The following is a 17,014-nucleotide window of genomic DNA, read 5'->3' on the forward strand; positions in this document are numbered from 1 at the left end:
CACTCGCTCGAAAAATCTAATTTGGAAATGGGATTTTGTTGTGTCCAAAAAAAAAGGTGCATGTGAGGGAGCAAAAGCACAGTACAGCAGGTTTTATCTATAAAATCAATTATTCTCTGAAAAATAACCATTCTTGCACGGGCTGTTCTGCTTTGTTACCATGTCAAAATGTCGGGAATAACAAAACCTTACAGCTTATCTGTGTTGTTGGTACATTTTGGTAGCAAACCTAACACTATTGGAGTACCGGCAATTTGGTAGGGCATACTTTGCGTTCAAACCAAAATAGCCGCACAACACCTTACACCCGCATCTTTTTTTTATGCTTATAAGACAAAAATAATTCTTTAACCTTAAATTTAATGTTGATTTTAGTGGTTTTCCACCGGAATTTATTTGTCAACCTTAGTTTTCAGATATTTAAGAACACGTATATAAAATTTTATTCATAAATTATTTTTTGGTTGCAAATATGTTGTTTGGTTTTTTACATGAAAAGACCAACCTTAAGAAATAAGCCAGTAAAAAGCAACAATATATGAGAGCGTCCCATCATCTCATTCAAATTTAATCATCTATGTTGTTATTTAGATGATCATTTAAAATAGTTTTCTACTTATATCAGTTATCACTCCAACGGAACATCCATATTATATCATACTTGCATATTTTATTAATATTTTATAGCAGTCTTCTCTCATGTTGTTATTGCTATCTTCACTTATGATTGGATGTTGAGATATAGATGATAGACAACATCATTTATATTTTCCATATAAATGGTGCTCTAGTTTTTAGGATGGGATGAATTATATGCTAAAGCAACATTTCTTTTGCCATAAATACTCTATTTTGGGACGAAAAATAAGATAGAGTATCTACTAAGAATGCTCTGACATAGGATCCAATATTACCGTGACATAGGATCCAAGAATGAGAACATATTTTAGCATCGATATAATCATTCTTTTGTCGTCCCAAGGAATTATATGATAACATGCATATAACATATACGCTAGCGGACCAGCATTAACAGTTCTCTATGCATTATATGACAAAAAAATAAGATTAAACACGGAAAAGATGTTTTGCCACTTCTTAACCTTATACATGATTGGATAATTTAAGTTGCGGTTCCTGTGGGCTACGAAATGCCTCCATTCTCCTATATCAATTCTGTAGTCAGAAATAAAATGGTAGGTCCTGATTATCCAAGAAGAATAATAAATAAACTGGAGTTACTAATATCACAACAAAGTACGCAAGTCCAACTGATTAATTTTCACTGTACCTCCCCATTTTCTCGTAGTTACATATAACTCACCATTCATTCCATGTTATCAATCAACTTTTACTTTCTATGTTCGCCTCAATCAAAGCCCTTTTACAATCAGCCACCAAATTAACATCAGCGTGATAAATTATTCTAAGGGCACATCTATGACAGGATACAGATTTAGCTAGCTGATGAGATAGTTTATGGCATGGGTTTTGCAGAAACAAATTTTAGAAAAATCTATGATGAAGCAGCCTTAAACTTGGAGTACAAAGGGGGAGTTCAGATGAAAATTAGGCAAGTCGGGTAAGTTAGAATTGGCCAGGTACACGCACAAGTAGTCTTTTCCTTTCAAAGTCAAGCTGCAAGACAGGCCGCCAAAAGAAAAGGGATACAGAATGATTAGCATGTTTGCTAATTTATATTAATTGAAAGAACAAATATGGTTTACAAGCATCAAAGCATTACCACTTTCTTAACCCGTTCATTTGCAGCAGATGTTCCTCCACTGACATTTTCAGGCAGGTATGGATTGCATACACGAACCTCCTTCATTACAACAATGTCAGTCTTGTCCCATTGAACTGGAAGCCTGAGAAAAATATAACTTGTCATATGCATACAAGTTTGCAAATTTAAATAAAAGGCAGTGTTTCATTACGTTCATATGCCAATGCAACATGTGAGGACAGAATATGGATAATGGTGAAACATAGAACATAGTTCCTGAACAAATTAGAGTAAGATACATTAAAAGAAACCAATTTGATACCAACAAAACAAAAATGAATAAAAGGAAAGAAAATTTGTTGCTATGAAAGACATGATGCCAGTGCAAGATTACCCTATGCATAGAACATAGGAAAATGTTACCATTTTGTATTCTTAACTAGAAGCAGGACGGAATTGCCCCATGGCACTACCAAGATCTAACAAGTTGGAGAATACCATCCACGTATCACTGGATGTTATTTTCGCTAAAGCAAACTGAAAATAAATTGCGAAATGCGGAGAATAATCACCTAACAGAACACACTAAAAAACAAAGTATCAATTTGTGAAGAGAACACCGTGCTATCACACCTGGAAGAAGCTTCAAATCAAAACTAATAAAATTTCTCAAATATCCTTGCAAGAAAAGGGCATGTGTATGAACAGTACTTTATGTAAGGACATTCCTCCACCTTTTAGAGCAGCAAATGAGCAAAATACTATAGGCATGAACCTTATTCATAGTACATGCAGAGATCACAGACTTGAATTTTGGGCTCCGTATTTGTGAAATACAGATTTGTCAATGGAACAAGGTCGAGTTTAAAATATACCTTTGGAGTATGTATCCAATAGGTCATAGGTGTATGAACATTATGACAGTAGCATGTGCAGAAATGTGAAATTCTTTCGAAAACAGATATGAAAGGTCAAACTCACGTCTTGGACAAAGCATCAAATATGCTTTGAGCTTCTGGGGTGACACCAACACCAATTCTCTCAGCTTCAATCTCAGCCTGTCTGCACATCATTGCATGCAGTGTGAGAATCAACATAATGCAGGACACAGTAGTGAGTGAGCTAATTCTGAGTTTGCTAGCAAGAACAAGCTTGCTGCAATATGTAACTGTATAAGATATTTTTGAACCTTTAAGTGAGATATTTTTGAACCATTAAGTGCCAAAAAGGCGAAAGGTTATGGACTGAGAAATCCACTAACACTTCAGAACCAAACCAGTGTCACAGAGATACAGACCATACACAATAAACCAATGCCAAGAGATACATTGGCTATGCCACATATTGCATCTAGTCAACAACATCAGTAGTCGAGCAATTTTCTCCATAACTAAACTAACCAGCCAACAGACTGTAACATCGCCATGTATGGTGCTTCCATCAAAACATAAATACCCCCAAAGCAGTAACTTAGCATTCAGTGTCAATGAAAACATCACCTATTAAGTAGATGAAGCAAACATTTTTTCAGAGTTCACTGGCCAAATATCATGTGGTGCAATAAATTTAAAATATGCATATAAAAAATTTTAAACTTGAAAAAGTGTATTTACTTCCTAGAAGAAATCACATATAATTTGCAATCAGCCAGCAAATTATAAAATGACATTTTAACACTAACATACACAAATACATTTACTTTTTATATACCATAGATAATTCAGCTCGTCTAACAATTCATAAAAGAGTATAACAAAAAAAAAACATTTAGATTACAGCTTATGCTTGAAGACATCAAACTATGACAACAGATAACAAGGAGCCAAGCAGACATGGTCCATCTGCATGCCAAAAGAAGCAGGCCAGTTTTGAACAGTTCCTCAAAATAAGTAAGAAAATTGCTATGCATACGACTCAACCATCCAACCTACGTATGACTCAACCATCCAACGGCTGCAGCACCACTCACTTGACCCCTTTTGCCTAATCAATAGTTGCAGTGTTTTAATCCTACGCAGATAGTACAATTGGGTCGTGCGTATAGCGGGACTGAATAAGTAAATAGCACAAGCGCTAGAGCTAAGGTGCAAGCCATTTTACAGGTCTGTAATTCTACAGGGGGCACTATTCTTGATGAGGCAAAAGTACAACCTCTCAAATCAAGGTTTACAATCTTCCATGCTCTCTTGGATTCTAAAACAGCAAATATCCTGCAATGTTAAATTGTACAGCACACCAGGTTGGAAAATAGGACTTTTGCTTTCTTGTCCAAAGACCAGAATAGCTACTGTCAGTTTGGATGGAGAGCAACAAGGCAACAAACTATGAATCTCCGACCCAAATAACAAACCTATGCTATTCTAATCTGTAGTGCCAAGACAAGTTTTAGATTGCTGCTTTTTTGGCTTAGTTAGTTGATAAATTCAATCTCAACTCTTAATTATTTTGAAGAAAGATCAAGAACTTTAGAACAGCCTAAACAGTATAATTCTTTCTTTTAGATAACATGGCCTTTGTTCTAGCTCCACTTCTGTTTTCAAGCATCTGTGTGTCCTAGTTCACTTGCTATCACTTATTCTGACTGCAAATCCAGATAATATATCACTTGTAACAGCTAGAAAAATCAGGTCCAATTTTCTATAGCTACTCCACATAAGTTGATTGATGATTATCTCAGAAAAAAAATGTCTTCTGTTTGCCATGAATTTCACATTTGCAATAACTAGTATATAAAAAAAACTGTCACATGATGCAGGTTACCACGAGTTGCATAACTCCAGCTTCAGCCTAAAAACCAAATCTGAAAGAGAGCGCACAGCAAAGAACGCACCAGTAGCACGACAGGATCGAGATGGGGAGTATGACGCACGGACCTGAGAGCGGCCTCCTCCCGGGCGTGGATGGCGGACAGGTCGAGCACGCAGCCAGCCGGGTCGAGTGGGTCGTCGGCCCTGCCTACCACGGAGAACTCCCGGATGTAGTTCGCCTTAATCACCCGAACGTTCCTCCGCTCCCCTCTCTCCGCCTTCCCCACGCCCTCCTGTGATCTACGCCGTCATGGAAACAAAAAACAACCGCACAAGCGCGCACAGACAGAAGTTGTAGAGCACTAACTGATGGGGAAAGAACAGACGGGCACAGTAGCAGCGGGTGTTGGGAGATGGAAAAGGATATGAATCACGAGAAGGTTGGTCGGGCGGTCGAAGGAGACGATCTGGCCTTCAAACTCGTCGCCGAGAGTGGTTTTCGCGGAGATCAGCACGCCAATCGCGAACTCCTCGCCGCCGCTTTCCATTTCGCCGCCGCCAGCCGCCGATGGGAGATGGGAGAGGCTTGAGATTTTGGGGTTCAGAGGAATCTACGGCGGCTTGTTTTTTCTTTTACCTTTCTTCTTTTTTTCCTTTCCCGATTCAGCCTGCTTGTGTAGTGTCGGATCATTTCAGCTAGGCGCCCTAGGAGTAGCTATTACGGACGAAATATAAGGGTATTTCCAACCCATAACATTAGATGGAGTTCTATAAGCTTTACATCATCAAGAAATTAGTATTAGACAATATTCTTTTAATGTAAACACCACTATTTCATACTTTAATTTAATGCTACTTATCTCACATGATATCTTAAATATTGTGTAAAAACCATATCTCATGCAAGACATGGTTTCGTTCTCTTTTCTCATTTATTCACTTGGCACATCATCTTTCATCCTAGATGGCAACTTAATTAATGTTATGGACATCATTCTAATCATTGGGTTGGAAATATCCTAATAAACTAGGGCGGGCGTCCATAAGTTTATTGAGTCAGTTATTTCTGCGTTTATACACGTCAGCATGTATCCTGTACGGAGAAAAGAAAAGGTGTATAAAAAATCGAGCTAGCGGTGACTCTCGTCGCTCATCTCGCACACACGATGATATGCTAAATTGTCGGCCTTCTGCTAGCTATTCTTCTCGCGATTTCGCTCGGATTCAGATCCATTGCGCGTGGAGCTCTCCCCAGTTGGTTATCTTTAGTTGGTTATGAAGCCTCCACACAATAAGCCACAAAGATGATGCACAATGTATCTATTTTCTCTTTCTGTGTATGGAACTATTAAAATTACAAATCGCTAGCAAGATAGATAACTCTTTGGGCTGTTAGCTAGGATTGTTATGGTGTCCTTAAGAATACCAAGTAATATGGAGAAAAGGTGTGAAATAGGAGCACTCCATCTCCTGTGTTTTCTAGGGTTTATATCTCTGACCTAAATATAGGATGGCTTATACCAAACTTATGCATGTTTACTCTAATAGTACTCTTCATATGAAAAGTGCTATGTGTACGGTGCTAGGAGTACGATATGCGTACGAATCAAACGGCGCGTCAACAGAAGGAGCACGCGGTCTGCGGATGAATCAAATGCGCGTCGACGGAAGGAGCTCGCGGCGTGGTAGACTGACCGTCATCGTATGTACATCATTTGATGCATTCGTATGTATAGCAGCTAGTCCACTCCTCTTCATATTATGGGTGTATATACTACGATAGGTATATGTATCTATATGCAAGACAACAATATAGATGTAATACCCTTTACATCTATGCTTATTATTATTCTACTGCCCATGCGAATAAGAAATCGAATACAGCATCTATTCAGATCAATGATTTGTCACTAGTTTCTTGAAACAAAAGGGAATATGATTTTCTACCTATTTTTTCCTTATTTTCGTGTGTTTCTAACAAAATAGTACTACAGTATGGTAATTACCGTATTTCTATATACCCAATAGTATATATTATCAACGTCTTTGTTTGATTCATAGTTTAGAGGTTCGTCAACTCTTCAGTTAAATCCCCAATTAGAGTACATAGCTAAAGGAGAGACATATTATAATTTACATGGTATATGTTGAATCTATATTGGTCATATTCGATAGTCATGTTGAATAACATACATGATTTATGATTTATAATTATGATGTTTCCTGCAATTATTATCCGTTTTCATCGTACTGACATGTCTATCTGCATACCTATGTTTTGATTTTCTGATATTTTTGATGCCATTTTCATTTACGGTTCTACTATTTTCAATTTTGTTTTTGTTTAAAAAAATACAAACATAGTTGAGGTTGCTTATCTATGTTTTTATCCTTAATAACATTGTTACTAACGATGCACTAAACAGGCCATGGTCGTGAAGTGGCGAATTAGCATCGGTGTAAAACACCAAGACATCCAAAACAAAAATCCTTGAATGTCGATTAATTATGCATTGACAAGTTTACAACTGTCTTAGTGTTACAAATAATATCAACGTGTTTAACACGGAAAAAACAGTGCATAATCGAAATATGAGTTCATTAATTGATTAGTTGACACTCAATCTGTTATATATTGTTAATGTTTTTATTTTTTAAATTGTTTTTAAACTCTAAACAAGTACATGGAAAATTAATTAACATTATCAATACGGCATAACACATTCAAGACGTATTTCTATAAATCCGGTCCACATTAGAGAGGTCTTACTTGTCATATAAGTAGAATACTCTAATGAGGAGGGGTATGTCATAACCATACTTAACTGTATCGTTATATTTAGTATCACAACACAAATTGCAGCTTTGAGAATGTACTTGCATAATTACTATAAGATACTACACCGTGGGTGCAACAAAGGTCATTACCGTTGTGGTTTTAATACATTGAATATCAAACACAAGTGAGTGGTAAGTATATTTGAAGCCTCTACATGCAATTTTTGCGAATGCAAAACATCACACAATGATCCGTAGTTGCACATAGTGCTGCAGTGCAGTGCTATTTACATCCATAATTCACGATGATGTAAGATATCCTTTAGAAGTAAATAATAGTATCTAACACTGTCTATCCAAAAATGAAATAGAATTTCTAATGTTAACGCAAGGATTTGAAATATAATCTCATGACAATTATTGATGTAGTTAGGTTTATCTACAAAACTACACCACTTAACGTATGCAATAATATTTAAATCAAACTGTTGTAGTTGCTTTCAACGCCCTTGTCATTTGTATCGTATCTTATAAGCCACCGCCAAAAACTAATTTAAAACATATTTATGGAGTTGATTCCGGTCTTGTTCATCATAATTTATTTACGTGTTTATTTAAAACCACTTATGTACCCATATAATTTTTTCCATAAAGTATTTTTTATCGATAGGCCATTAGGGATTACGAGTAAGCCAATAGATGATAATTTGTTGTACTAGTGCCCTTGACACACAGAAATATGACATCGGGCATCTCGTGACATGGCATTAGGAAGTAAATAGATTTGAATTAACCCGTACATAACATACATAGTTTACTCAATTCGTTCTAAAATAAATGAACCTATACCTTCTTACCTAGGCTTAATTCATAATCGAGAAATTTTATCACACTATACTACTCATGGGATATTTTGACCCTTCATCCTTACTTCCTTTCTGGCATATATTTTCTATGAACAGAGGTTATTATTGACCAATCGAGTATAATCTAATGAGGAGAATGTATCATCAAGTTTCTTAACAGGAAAATGTTTGGATTTACTACAAGCGGACATAGTTCAAATATTTTGAAGGCATAAAGCGATGGAAAATGTTTATGTCTCATGATTAAGCTTGCTTAGAGCAAGTTCAATAGTATAGCCAACCACTAGCTCCAATTCATCTATAGTCAATCTAATAGCCCATTCATACAATAGTTGTTTATAAAACATTACTACATGGTCCCACATGTCATATACACACTCTGTCTTAGAGTCCGCGTGCAGCTGGCTACAAATTAGTAGTCCACCTCTCTTCTCTCTCATCTCTTATCTCTTTAAAATATGCTTATAGCTGACTTATAGCCTGCTATTGTACCTGCTCTTATGGGCTTCAGTCCAATCTAAATCCGCTTCAATCCACCTTTTTACGAAGCAGCTCGCCAAACAACTCATACCAATTATTTTTTATTAGAACCTAACCCAGACCAATCTAAATTTATCTTTAGCCTAATTCGCACCAAACCATTTTGGCTAAAACGAGTCCAATCGACTCAAGCAAAATAGATGTACCATTTAGTACGTATAAACTCAGATATAAAATTTTTAAACTCATGTTCACACTATTTTTTAATTTGACTAAAATTTAGTGAGATGATTGATTGTCTATAAGAGCTACTTTATATAAATTTTAATCAATTTCTACATATATGTCCCATGTATATCTCTTCTCTTATCAATTGGATAACTAATTCAAGGGATCGATTTGACCTCAACGGGCCAAAAATCCATTTAGAACCTAAATCACCTAACCAAAATCCAATCTATACCGACTTATTTGTCTCTATAAACCATTCGATCCAAACCATTTTAAGCAACATCTCATTTATAATCAACCATAAACAATCTAAATTAAAAAAACTAGTGCATTTAATACATTCTCATTCGTCCCATTGGCAGGCTACTACGGCGGAGGCAGAGCCGCGGAATGCAACCAGACGCGCCGCTACAAGAGTCCGTCTCCACCGCTGACACATACCCGAAGATCCGCTAACCGCGAAACACGGGAGGCCAGTTTGCAGCCCACAAGGCCCATTCTCACTACAGACCACCCACGTTTCACTCTGCTCTCCAACCCACACACACAAAAGAGAGAGACAGACAGAGAGAAGGGGAAAAGAGAGAGAGAGAGGGGGAGCCCCCACGTGAGAGAAGTCCACTTCACAGCCCCCCGCGGCGCAAGTGGGCCGAGAGAAAAAAAATACGCGGGCCCACCTTCCAGTGAGATCGCATCCGTGGCAACCCTGTGGCCGTTGCCAGCGCCAGCTTCCCCCACCCCGCCGTCCACGGCGTGTCGCGCCCCCGGCATCACGCGTCGCAGCCCGAGCGCACAGCGACCGCTCACCCGAACTCCAACCCACTCGCGTCATTACCACCGCGCGGGCCCCCCACCCCGCGCGGGTCCACGCCGTCAGGGACCGCGCGAACGGGACGGGGGGAAGAGGTGCGCGTACCGAAACAACCACTTGTCAAATCCGTCCACCAGCATCCACATCAGCGTGCGAGGAAAATCACTACAGACACCACCACTTGCCCACCCGCAAGTCAACAGGGCCCGCCCTGTCAGAGACCTGCTCGGGTGGGAGCCGGCCGCACGTCGCCACTGACAGGTGGGCCACGGAGAGTCTCCGTGCGGGGAGAGGGGGATGAAATGGCGGAAGTGCCCCTCGCTTTCCTCTCCCGAGGACGCCCCCGCATCGCGCATTCCCCTTCTTCCCAATCTCGTTCGCCGTCGTCTCTCTGCCGTGCTCCATATAACCATCTCTCTCCTCCCAAATCCGCCTCTCTCTCTTCCCAAATCGCGAAATTTTTCTCCATTCTCTCCACCACCCCACCACAGATCGAGGCCAAACCCCACGCCCGGTCTCCTTCTCTGACCCAGCCCCCAAATCCCCAAATTTGTAGGCGGAACGCCCGTCTGGTGGAGTCGATTCGGCCGAATTCGAGCTCCGATCTGCGGTTCTGGGGGAGGCGTCTCGTCCAGACCGGCGCGCTCGAGGTGAATTTGGGCGATCCGAGGCGTATGGAGGGGGGCCCGGCGGATCCGCTGCTCCGGAGTTAGGGTTAGCGAAGGTGGCTGTGGCGGCGGGGGTGGCTGCGATCTGGTGATGGTGCGGCGCGGCGCCGGGAGACGGCGAGGAGGGATCGGCGGCGGGGAAGATGCAAGGCTATGCATGGGTGGCGCGAAGGCGGCGGTGAGGGTTGTGGCAAGAGTCGGCGTCTCGTTCGGCACATGTGGCCAGTAACTCGCGTAGAGGCAGCTCCACCACAGGCACAGGGACAAGCTTCTCCTCCTTCCCGCTCCTCTGTTCCTCCGCCCCTGACGACCTCTTATCCACCTGCGCCGACGACTCCGCCAGCTGCAGCGCATAAGAAGGACCGTGTTGATTCTCCCCGTCCAGCTTCATCAGATTCCTTCGTAAAGGTGCCTCCTTTGATGTGATTTGCTTTGGGGTTTACTGAACCTGATGAGATTTATATGAAATTGAGCATGCTGCTGTGACCAAATTGCCTTTATTTTTAAGCTTGGATCATTAAATCTTTTTGTTCTGTAGTAACTAGATTTCCTCGCCTGACTGATATATTGGTTATGGTAACCTGTGTCATATCAGCAAATTTTCACCGAGTAAAGACGAGATGTATCGGGTGTGTCATTTGGGGCCGTGCTATATTCAAAGTAGTGCAACATGTATTTCCATGTATTATTGAGTTCTTGGAACATGTCAGTTTGACAATTTTCACACCCATATATAAGATTTGTGTGAAGCTATGTGTTCATCACAAAAGCTTTTTGACAAACCATTCGTCTTGTTGTTAGGAGTGGCATTTATATAATGGCCTATAGGCATGTAATATCGAGAGAATATACAGCTATAAGTTTACCAATATTTCCACACCTGCTACTGCTAATACTTGCTTGTTTTTATTAATGTATTGCATAGAAATAAACTAATAATCATTATTGTTCTTTTCAATGTTGGAGACTAAGATATAAAAGACAAAATGGGATTGTTATACCACTCACGATTGGGAACCAAAAATTGATGTAGACTGCTCTCTCTGAATCATGTAAACCATCAACCTTACATGATCTGCAGTTTGTTTTTAAATGTTTATCGTATCCTTGAAATGGTCATCATATAGGATTTAAAGCGGCTTTTACTAGCATGTTAATTGACAATTCCAACATTACCTTGTACATCGAACATTTGGCTGCTTTACAACATGAAACTTCTTAGATAATTTTTTTCCCTGTGTTTTGGCTGCACCGTGATATTGTTTTCTTCTTTATTATCTTTGTATAAGTGTGCTTACGTTTCTTGAATGTCAACATGTGTCTTTAAGTGTTTTTATATGCATTATAAATTGTCCACTGTACACATACTAAATTATTCATTGATTATTCAGGACGGGCGTGAATTCCGTGTCGGTGACTGCGCGCTTTTTCAGGCTGTTGAAGTTCCCCCTTTCATTGGGTTGATACGTTGGATTGAGAAAAAGGAGGACGGCTTTCCCAAGTTACGTGTAAGTTGGCTCTATAGACCAGCCGACATCAAGCTTAACAAGGGCATACAGCTGAGCGCTGCACCAAACGAGATCTTCTATTCTTTCCATCAGGACGAGACATCTGCCGTCTCACTGCTGCATCCTTGCAAAGTTGCGTTTTTACGTAAAGGCGTTGAGCTTCCAGCTGGAATTTCCTCATTTGTGTGTTGGCGCGTCTATGATATTGACAACAGGTGTTTATGGTGGCTTACTGACCAGGATTATATAAATGTAAGTTCTACAGTTACCTTCCTTTATTCTGTATTGTTTTTGAGCTAAGGTGTTCAATTCATGACCAGGAGCGGCAGGAAGAAGTAAATCGACTTCTGTACAGAACGAAGCTAGAAATGCATGCAGCAGTGCAGTCAGGTGGGCGCTCACCAAAGCGGCTAAATGGACCATCATCTGCCCAGCAAAAATCTGGTTCTGATGGTGCGCAAAACTGTGGTCTCTCAAAAGGAAAGAAGAGGGACAGGGGTGAGCAAGGAACTGATCTAGCTAAGCGAGACCGTGAGCGTGTGCTAAAGGTTGAAGATGGCGAACCAGGCAACTTTAAGATGGAGAATCTGAAGTCTGAAATCACAAAGATAACAGAAAAAGGTGGTCTTCCACATGCTGAAGCTGCAGAGAAGCTAGTTCATTTGATGCAACTAGATCGAACTGAGCGGAAGATAGACTTGGCCGGTCGGGTCATGCTAGCTGATATTATTTCAGCTACAGAAAGCCCTGATTGCCTTGGTAGATTTGTGCAGCTGCGGGGTCTTCCTATTTTTGATGACTGGCTTCAAGAAGCTCACAAAGGGAAATCTGGTGAAGCTGGTAGTCCTAAAGAAACTGATAAACCTATGGAAGATCTTCTTCTTGCTTTGCTCCGTGCACTGGCAAAATTGCCTATTAACCTCACTGCCTTACAAAGTTGCAGTATTGGGAAGTCCGTCAATCATCTGCGAAGCCATAAAAATCCGGATATACAGAAGAAGGCAAAGTGTCTTGTCGAAAATTGGAAGAAGCGTGTTGATGCTGAAATGAAGTCAAATGATGTGAAGCCAGTGGTATCAGGTCAGGCTGTATCCTGGCCAGGAAAACCTGGGTTTCCAGAAATTTCTAGTGCTGGAAATAGACGAAGTGGCTCAAGTGAACCAAGTCTGAAAAGCCCAGTGTCTCAACTTTCTTCATCGAAGGCTTTGACTTCTAAACCTGGAAACGCTGATGCTCCTGCGAAATCGAGTCCTGTGGTATCTGGTTCTTCAAAATTACAACATATGCAACCAGGAAACACGGTAACCAACTTGAAGGAGCAACCCTGTAGATCAACTGGTGGGACTTGTGGCTCTGAGCTGCCTGTGGTTAAAGAGGAGAAAAGCAGCAGTTCAAGTCAGTCTATGAACAATAGCCAATCATGTTCTAGTGAACATGCAAAAACAATCGGTTCTTCGAAGGAGGATGCCCGTAGTTCTACAGCAGCTTCTGGCATTGCTGGTAGAACATCTGGGAGCTCCTCACGTGTCCATCGAAGAACAAACAATGGGATTCTTGGTTCAGGAGTCCAAAAGGAAGCTGTTGTGGCTAGATCTACCTCTGTTGATCGCTCTTCGTTACCAGAAAAGGCACCCCAATCTGGCACAGCATGCGAGAAAGGAACTGACATACCATCAGATCAGGGCAACGGACATAGATTGATTGTTCGGTTTCCAAATCCTGCCCGTAGCCCTGCTAGGAGTGCAAGCGGGTGTTCTTTTGAGGAAGGGAGTAGAGCTTCCTCTCCTGATAAGCATGAACAGAGTGATCGTAGAGTGAAAATGAAAATTGAGAATTCAAATCCTCCTCATTTAGGCAATGATACAAATGCTGAATCTTGGCATAGCAATGATGTTAAAGGAACTTCAGTTTCTGAGGAAGGCGACAAATCACCTCATGCTATGTTGACTGACGATCGCAGTAGGACAACTGAAGAAGCTGGCAAAGATGCACCTGCTTCACGAGTTGTTTGTTCAGATGTTAATGAAAAGGGGGTTTGCTCAAGTGAAAGTGGGGGGAGAAATTCGTTCAACCCTATGAATGCTTTGATTGAAATCAAGTACTCTGAAGCTAGTCATTCTTTGCAAGCTGGAGATGATACAGCTATGAATCTCCTTGCCAGTGTTGCGGGAGAAATATCTAAATCTGAGTTGATTTCTTCATCTGCTTCACCTAGAAATTCACCAGCAAATGAAGAGGGGCGTGAAGGAGACAACGTTGGGAAGCTAAAAGTACAAAGTGACATGGACTTGTCACGGCATTCAGGGCCAACAAATAATGCTGAAAAAATCACCTCTGATAAGGGTGAGAAAATTGGTGCAGGTTTGGTTACAAAGGAGGAACAATGCCATGTGGATGCAAAGGACAATATGGTACCTGGAATAAATACTAAAGATGTTGAATCCCCTAAGACTGAAAATCATGAAGTTGGGAATACGGATAAATGTTCAAATCTGGTTTCTTCGCATGGTTTACTTGGTGATGATGGTGAGAAGTTGGTAACAAAACAGCCAGCTGACATCAAGATTGACCCAAAATCCAATACAAGTTCATACACAACAACTGAATTACGTGGCAGTGACAAACAAGCTCATGGGTTGTTAAAGTCAACAGATCAGAAGCATCGCCTAGGTCAACCAGATAATTCAGAAGCCATTGACCGATCTGGTGACAGTGCTGCTGTTAAATTGGACGTGGAGCCTTCATTTTCATCTTCAACCATGGAGGTGAAAAAGTCTGATGGTATGCTGGTCGGTAACACGGTGCTGAGAGAGCAGGTAAAGGAGCTGCCTTCTTCCTCAGCTGATGCTACAAAACTAGCTGTACCAGTAGGAAATGGAATTAGTATTAAAGAATCAAAGGATAATTCCAGTGAATCAAGTAGTCATGCAAGACCTGGAGCTACCAACTCACAGGATACTGAAAATAGTGCTAGGCACAGCTCAAAGAAATCAAGTGATGACGCAAGTGGGAATGAGGACCTTGTCTCATCAGATGACGGTTCTTCTTTTGCTGCCAAGATCAGCTCTAGTGCTACAGCCAAACTTGATTTTGACTTGAATGAAGGAATACCTGGAGACGAGGTACATCAATCTGAGCCAGATACCTCTCCTGCTATATGTTCTTCTGCAATTCATTTACCTCGTCCTTCTCCATTATCTGCTCCGATAACGGTAGCTGCTCCAGCTAAAGGTCCCTTTGTTCCTCCTGAGAACCTACTAAGATTGAAGCCTGAAACAGGCTGGAAAGGTTCAGCAGCCACAAGTGCATTTCGTCCTGCTGAACCAAGGAAAATTTTGGAGATGACTCTCAGCGCATCTGGCAATCCAGCATCTGATACTTCAGGGAAACATCGCCCAGCACTTGACATCGATTTAAATGTAGCAGATGACCAATTTCTTGAGGAAGACGTCTCACAAAGTTCTGTTCAGACAACTGGTTCTGAATCTGGCAATACTAGAAGAAGCAATGGCCCTGTACGAAGTGTTGGCATTGAACTTGACTTGAACAGAGCTGATGAAGTAGCAGAGAACGGGCAATTTGTGCCGAACACTTCCCACAGGGTGGAGGTCCCTTTGTTGTCAAGACCATTACCTGGAATTTTCTCTAGCGCCAATACAAATGGCTCGAGGGATTTCGATCTCAATAATGGGCCAACTCTTGATGAAGCTGGTACAGAACATGCACCAAGGAATCTATCATCCAAAAATATCAGCAGTATACCATTCCTTCCTCAAGTCTCTGGCGTCAGAATGAACAGAGCGGAGATGAGTAATGTATCACCATGGTTTGCTTCTGCCAACCCTTGTACTCCTGTTGCTGTACAGTCATTTTTACCTTCTAGAGGAGAACAGCCGCACCCTGTGGAAACAGCTGCAGGAAGTGGAACACAGAGGATCATTACATCCTTGTCGGATGGTGTCCAACGTGGAAATGATTCCTCCCGTGCTCCAGTTATTTCTGCTTCACCAACCATGGTTTTTCACCCTCCTGCATATCAATATGCTGGATTTCCTTTTACTCCTGCTGTACACCTTCAAGCGCCAAGTTTTTCAATTGGATCAACATCTTTTACCAATTCAGCTCCTACAGGAGTTTCCTATTTTCCTAGCATTGCTCCAACACTCCTTGGGCCAGCAGGCGGGATGCCTGCTCAGCATGCTAGGCAATATGCAATAAACCTTCCTGAAGGAACCAGCACTGTTGGACATGACAGTAATCGGAAATGGGGAAGACAGGGCCTTGATCTTAATTCTGGCCCAGGCAGTGTAGATGCAGAAATAAAGGACGAGCGAGTATCTTTACCAGTTAGACAAAATTTGATCACGCCACCACATGCCTTTGTGGAAGAGCACCCAAGAGCGTACCAAATGCCAGGTGTTGGAATAAAGAGGAAGGAACCAGAAGGCAGTTGGGATGCAGAACGGTCTTCATACAAGCAATTATCGTGGCATTGAGCCTTTTAACTCTTATCATTCCTCAATTTCACAGTGACTTCAGCTTCCAGTGAGCTTGTATGTACTTGTATTCCGTTTCCAACAACCTGCTTTTTTTTTCTCTGTTGAAGCCTTCGTTTGATTTTTTTTTCTTTGAAATTAAGGTACGGTGCTTTTGTTTGCAGAGGCAACTGCATTATGGAACTTGGGCCGGAATATACAGTTCATGCATGACCCTGTGATGATGTGAATTGTGAGAGGAATGATACTTTGCTGTAAATGTTCATCATATTTCTTACTTTCCTGGAAACAATTTTCCCTGGCTTCAGCAGTTGCTTTGCTAGATTTTCGTAGCTGTCAGGCATGCTTCTAATCTGCTCCGGTATTTCTGGAGATGGAATGGTATAGGACCTGAGCCTCAAGAAACATCTGAAGCCGTTGTAATTAGTTCAGCTTGTTTGTTTAAAGTTTCTTATGACAAACCATTTTCACATTGTTGAGCAAATCTGCTGCCTTACATATGATTTAGATATGACATGTATTTACCTGGAAACGTTGCATCAGTTTGCTCATGTAACTTTATGGACTATCCGGTAGGCTGGTTGCACGCGTCATTCTGGTGTATCCACTGCTGCCTTGCTGACCGAGAAGCAATAATCCATTGCTGTATCTTTTGTTCTTAAGCTTCTCTATTATGTCCCATGTTTTTTCGATGATGCAAATT

The 17,014-nt window shown here is 41.1% G+C and overlaps 2 protein-coding genes across 3 annotated transcripts; one reads left to right on the forward strand and one right to left on the reverse strand.

The window, feature by feature from the left end:
* Window positions 1-1,258: 1,258 nt before the first annotated feature.
* LOC102702357 (protein LSM12 homolog) lies at window positions 1,259-5,160 on the reverse strand. Its single transcript, XM_015833479.2, has 5 exons — window positions 4,901-5,160; window positions 4,600-4,768; window positions 2,708-2,788; window positions 1,745-1,868; window positions 1,259-1,638 (listed from the first exon to the last, which is right to left on the reverse strand). The coding sequence occupies exons 1-5, from the start codon at window positions 5,019-5,021 to the stop codon at window positions 1,588-1,590; spliced, it is 546 nt and encodes a 181-aa protein (XP_015688965.1). The 5' UTR covers window positions 5,022-5,160; the 3' UTR covers window positions 1,259-1,587.
* A 4,861-nt stretch (window positions 5,161-10,021) lies between these two features.
* Window positions 10,022-16,871, forward strand: LOC102719081. 2 transcript variants are annotated; one of them, XM_015833782.2, is made up of 4 exons: window positions 10,022-10,715; window positions 11,699-12,067; window positions 12,136-16,368; window positions 16,455-16,871. In XM_015833782.2, the coding sequence occupies exons 1-3, from the start codon at window positions 10,461-10,463 to the stop codon at window positions 16,309-16,311; spliced, it is 4,800 nt and encodes a 1,599-aa protein (XP_015689268.1). In that variant the 5' UTR covers window positions 10,022-10,460; the 3' UTR covers window positions 16,312-16,368; window positions 16,455-16,871. The 2 variants fall into 2 exon arrangements, with proteins under 2 accessions (XP_015689268.1, XP_006647872.1); XM_006647809.3 differs by having other exon boundaries at window positions 10,024-10,715; window positions 16,476-16,871.
* Window positions 16,872-17,014: the final 143 nt, after the last annotated feature.

Source organism: Oryza brachyantha, chromosome 2 (assembly GCF_000231095.2).
Source record: "Oryza brachyantha chromosome 2, ObraRS2, whole genome shotgun sequence".
Taxonomy (NCBI): Eukaryota; Viridiplantae; Streptophyta; class Magnoliopsida; order Poales; family Poaceae; genus Oryza; species Oryza brachyantha.

What these genes read in the sequence shown, in the direction of transcription:
- LOC102702357 (XM_015833479.2), bottom strand. Translation starts at nt 5,021, where the DNA reads ATGGAAAGCGGCGGCGAGGAGTTCGCGATTGGCGTGCTGATCTCCGCG. An exon ending in GACCAACCTTCTCGTGATTC is followed by an intron (nt 4,769 to 4,900) that starts ATATCCTTTTCC and finishes GGCGTAGATCAC; the next exon opens with AGGAGGGCGTGGGGAAGGCG. An exon ending in ATGAACGGGTTAAGAAAGTG is followed by an intron (nt 1,639 to 1,744) that starts GTAATGCTTTGA and finishes CCTGTCTTGCAG; the next exon opens with CTTGACTTTGAAAGGAAAAG.
- LOC102719081 (XM_015833782.2), top strand. Translation starts at nt 10,461, where the DNA reads ATGCATGGGTGGCGCGAAGGCGGCGGTGAGGGTTGTGGCAAGAGTCGG. An exon ending in CATCAGATTCCTTCGTAAAG is followed by an intron (nt 10,716 to 11,698) that starts GTGCCTCCTTTG and finishes TTGATTATTCAG; the next exon opens with GACGGGCGTGAATTCCGTGT. An exon ending in CTGACCAGGATTATATAAAT is followed by an intron (nt 12,068 to 12,135) that starts GTAAGTTCTACA and finishes ATTCATGACCAG; the next exon opens with GAGCGGCAGGAAGAAGTAAA.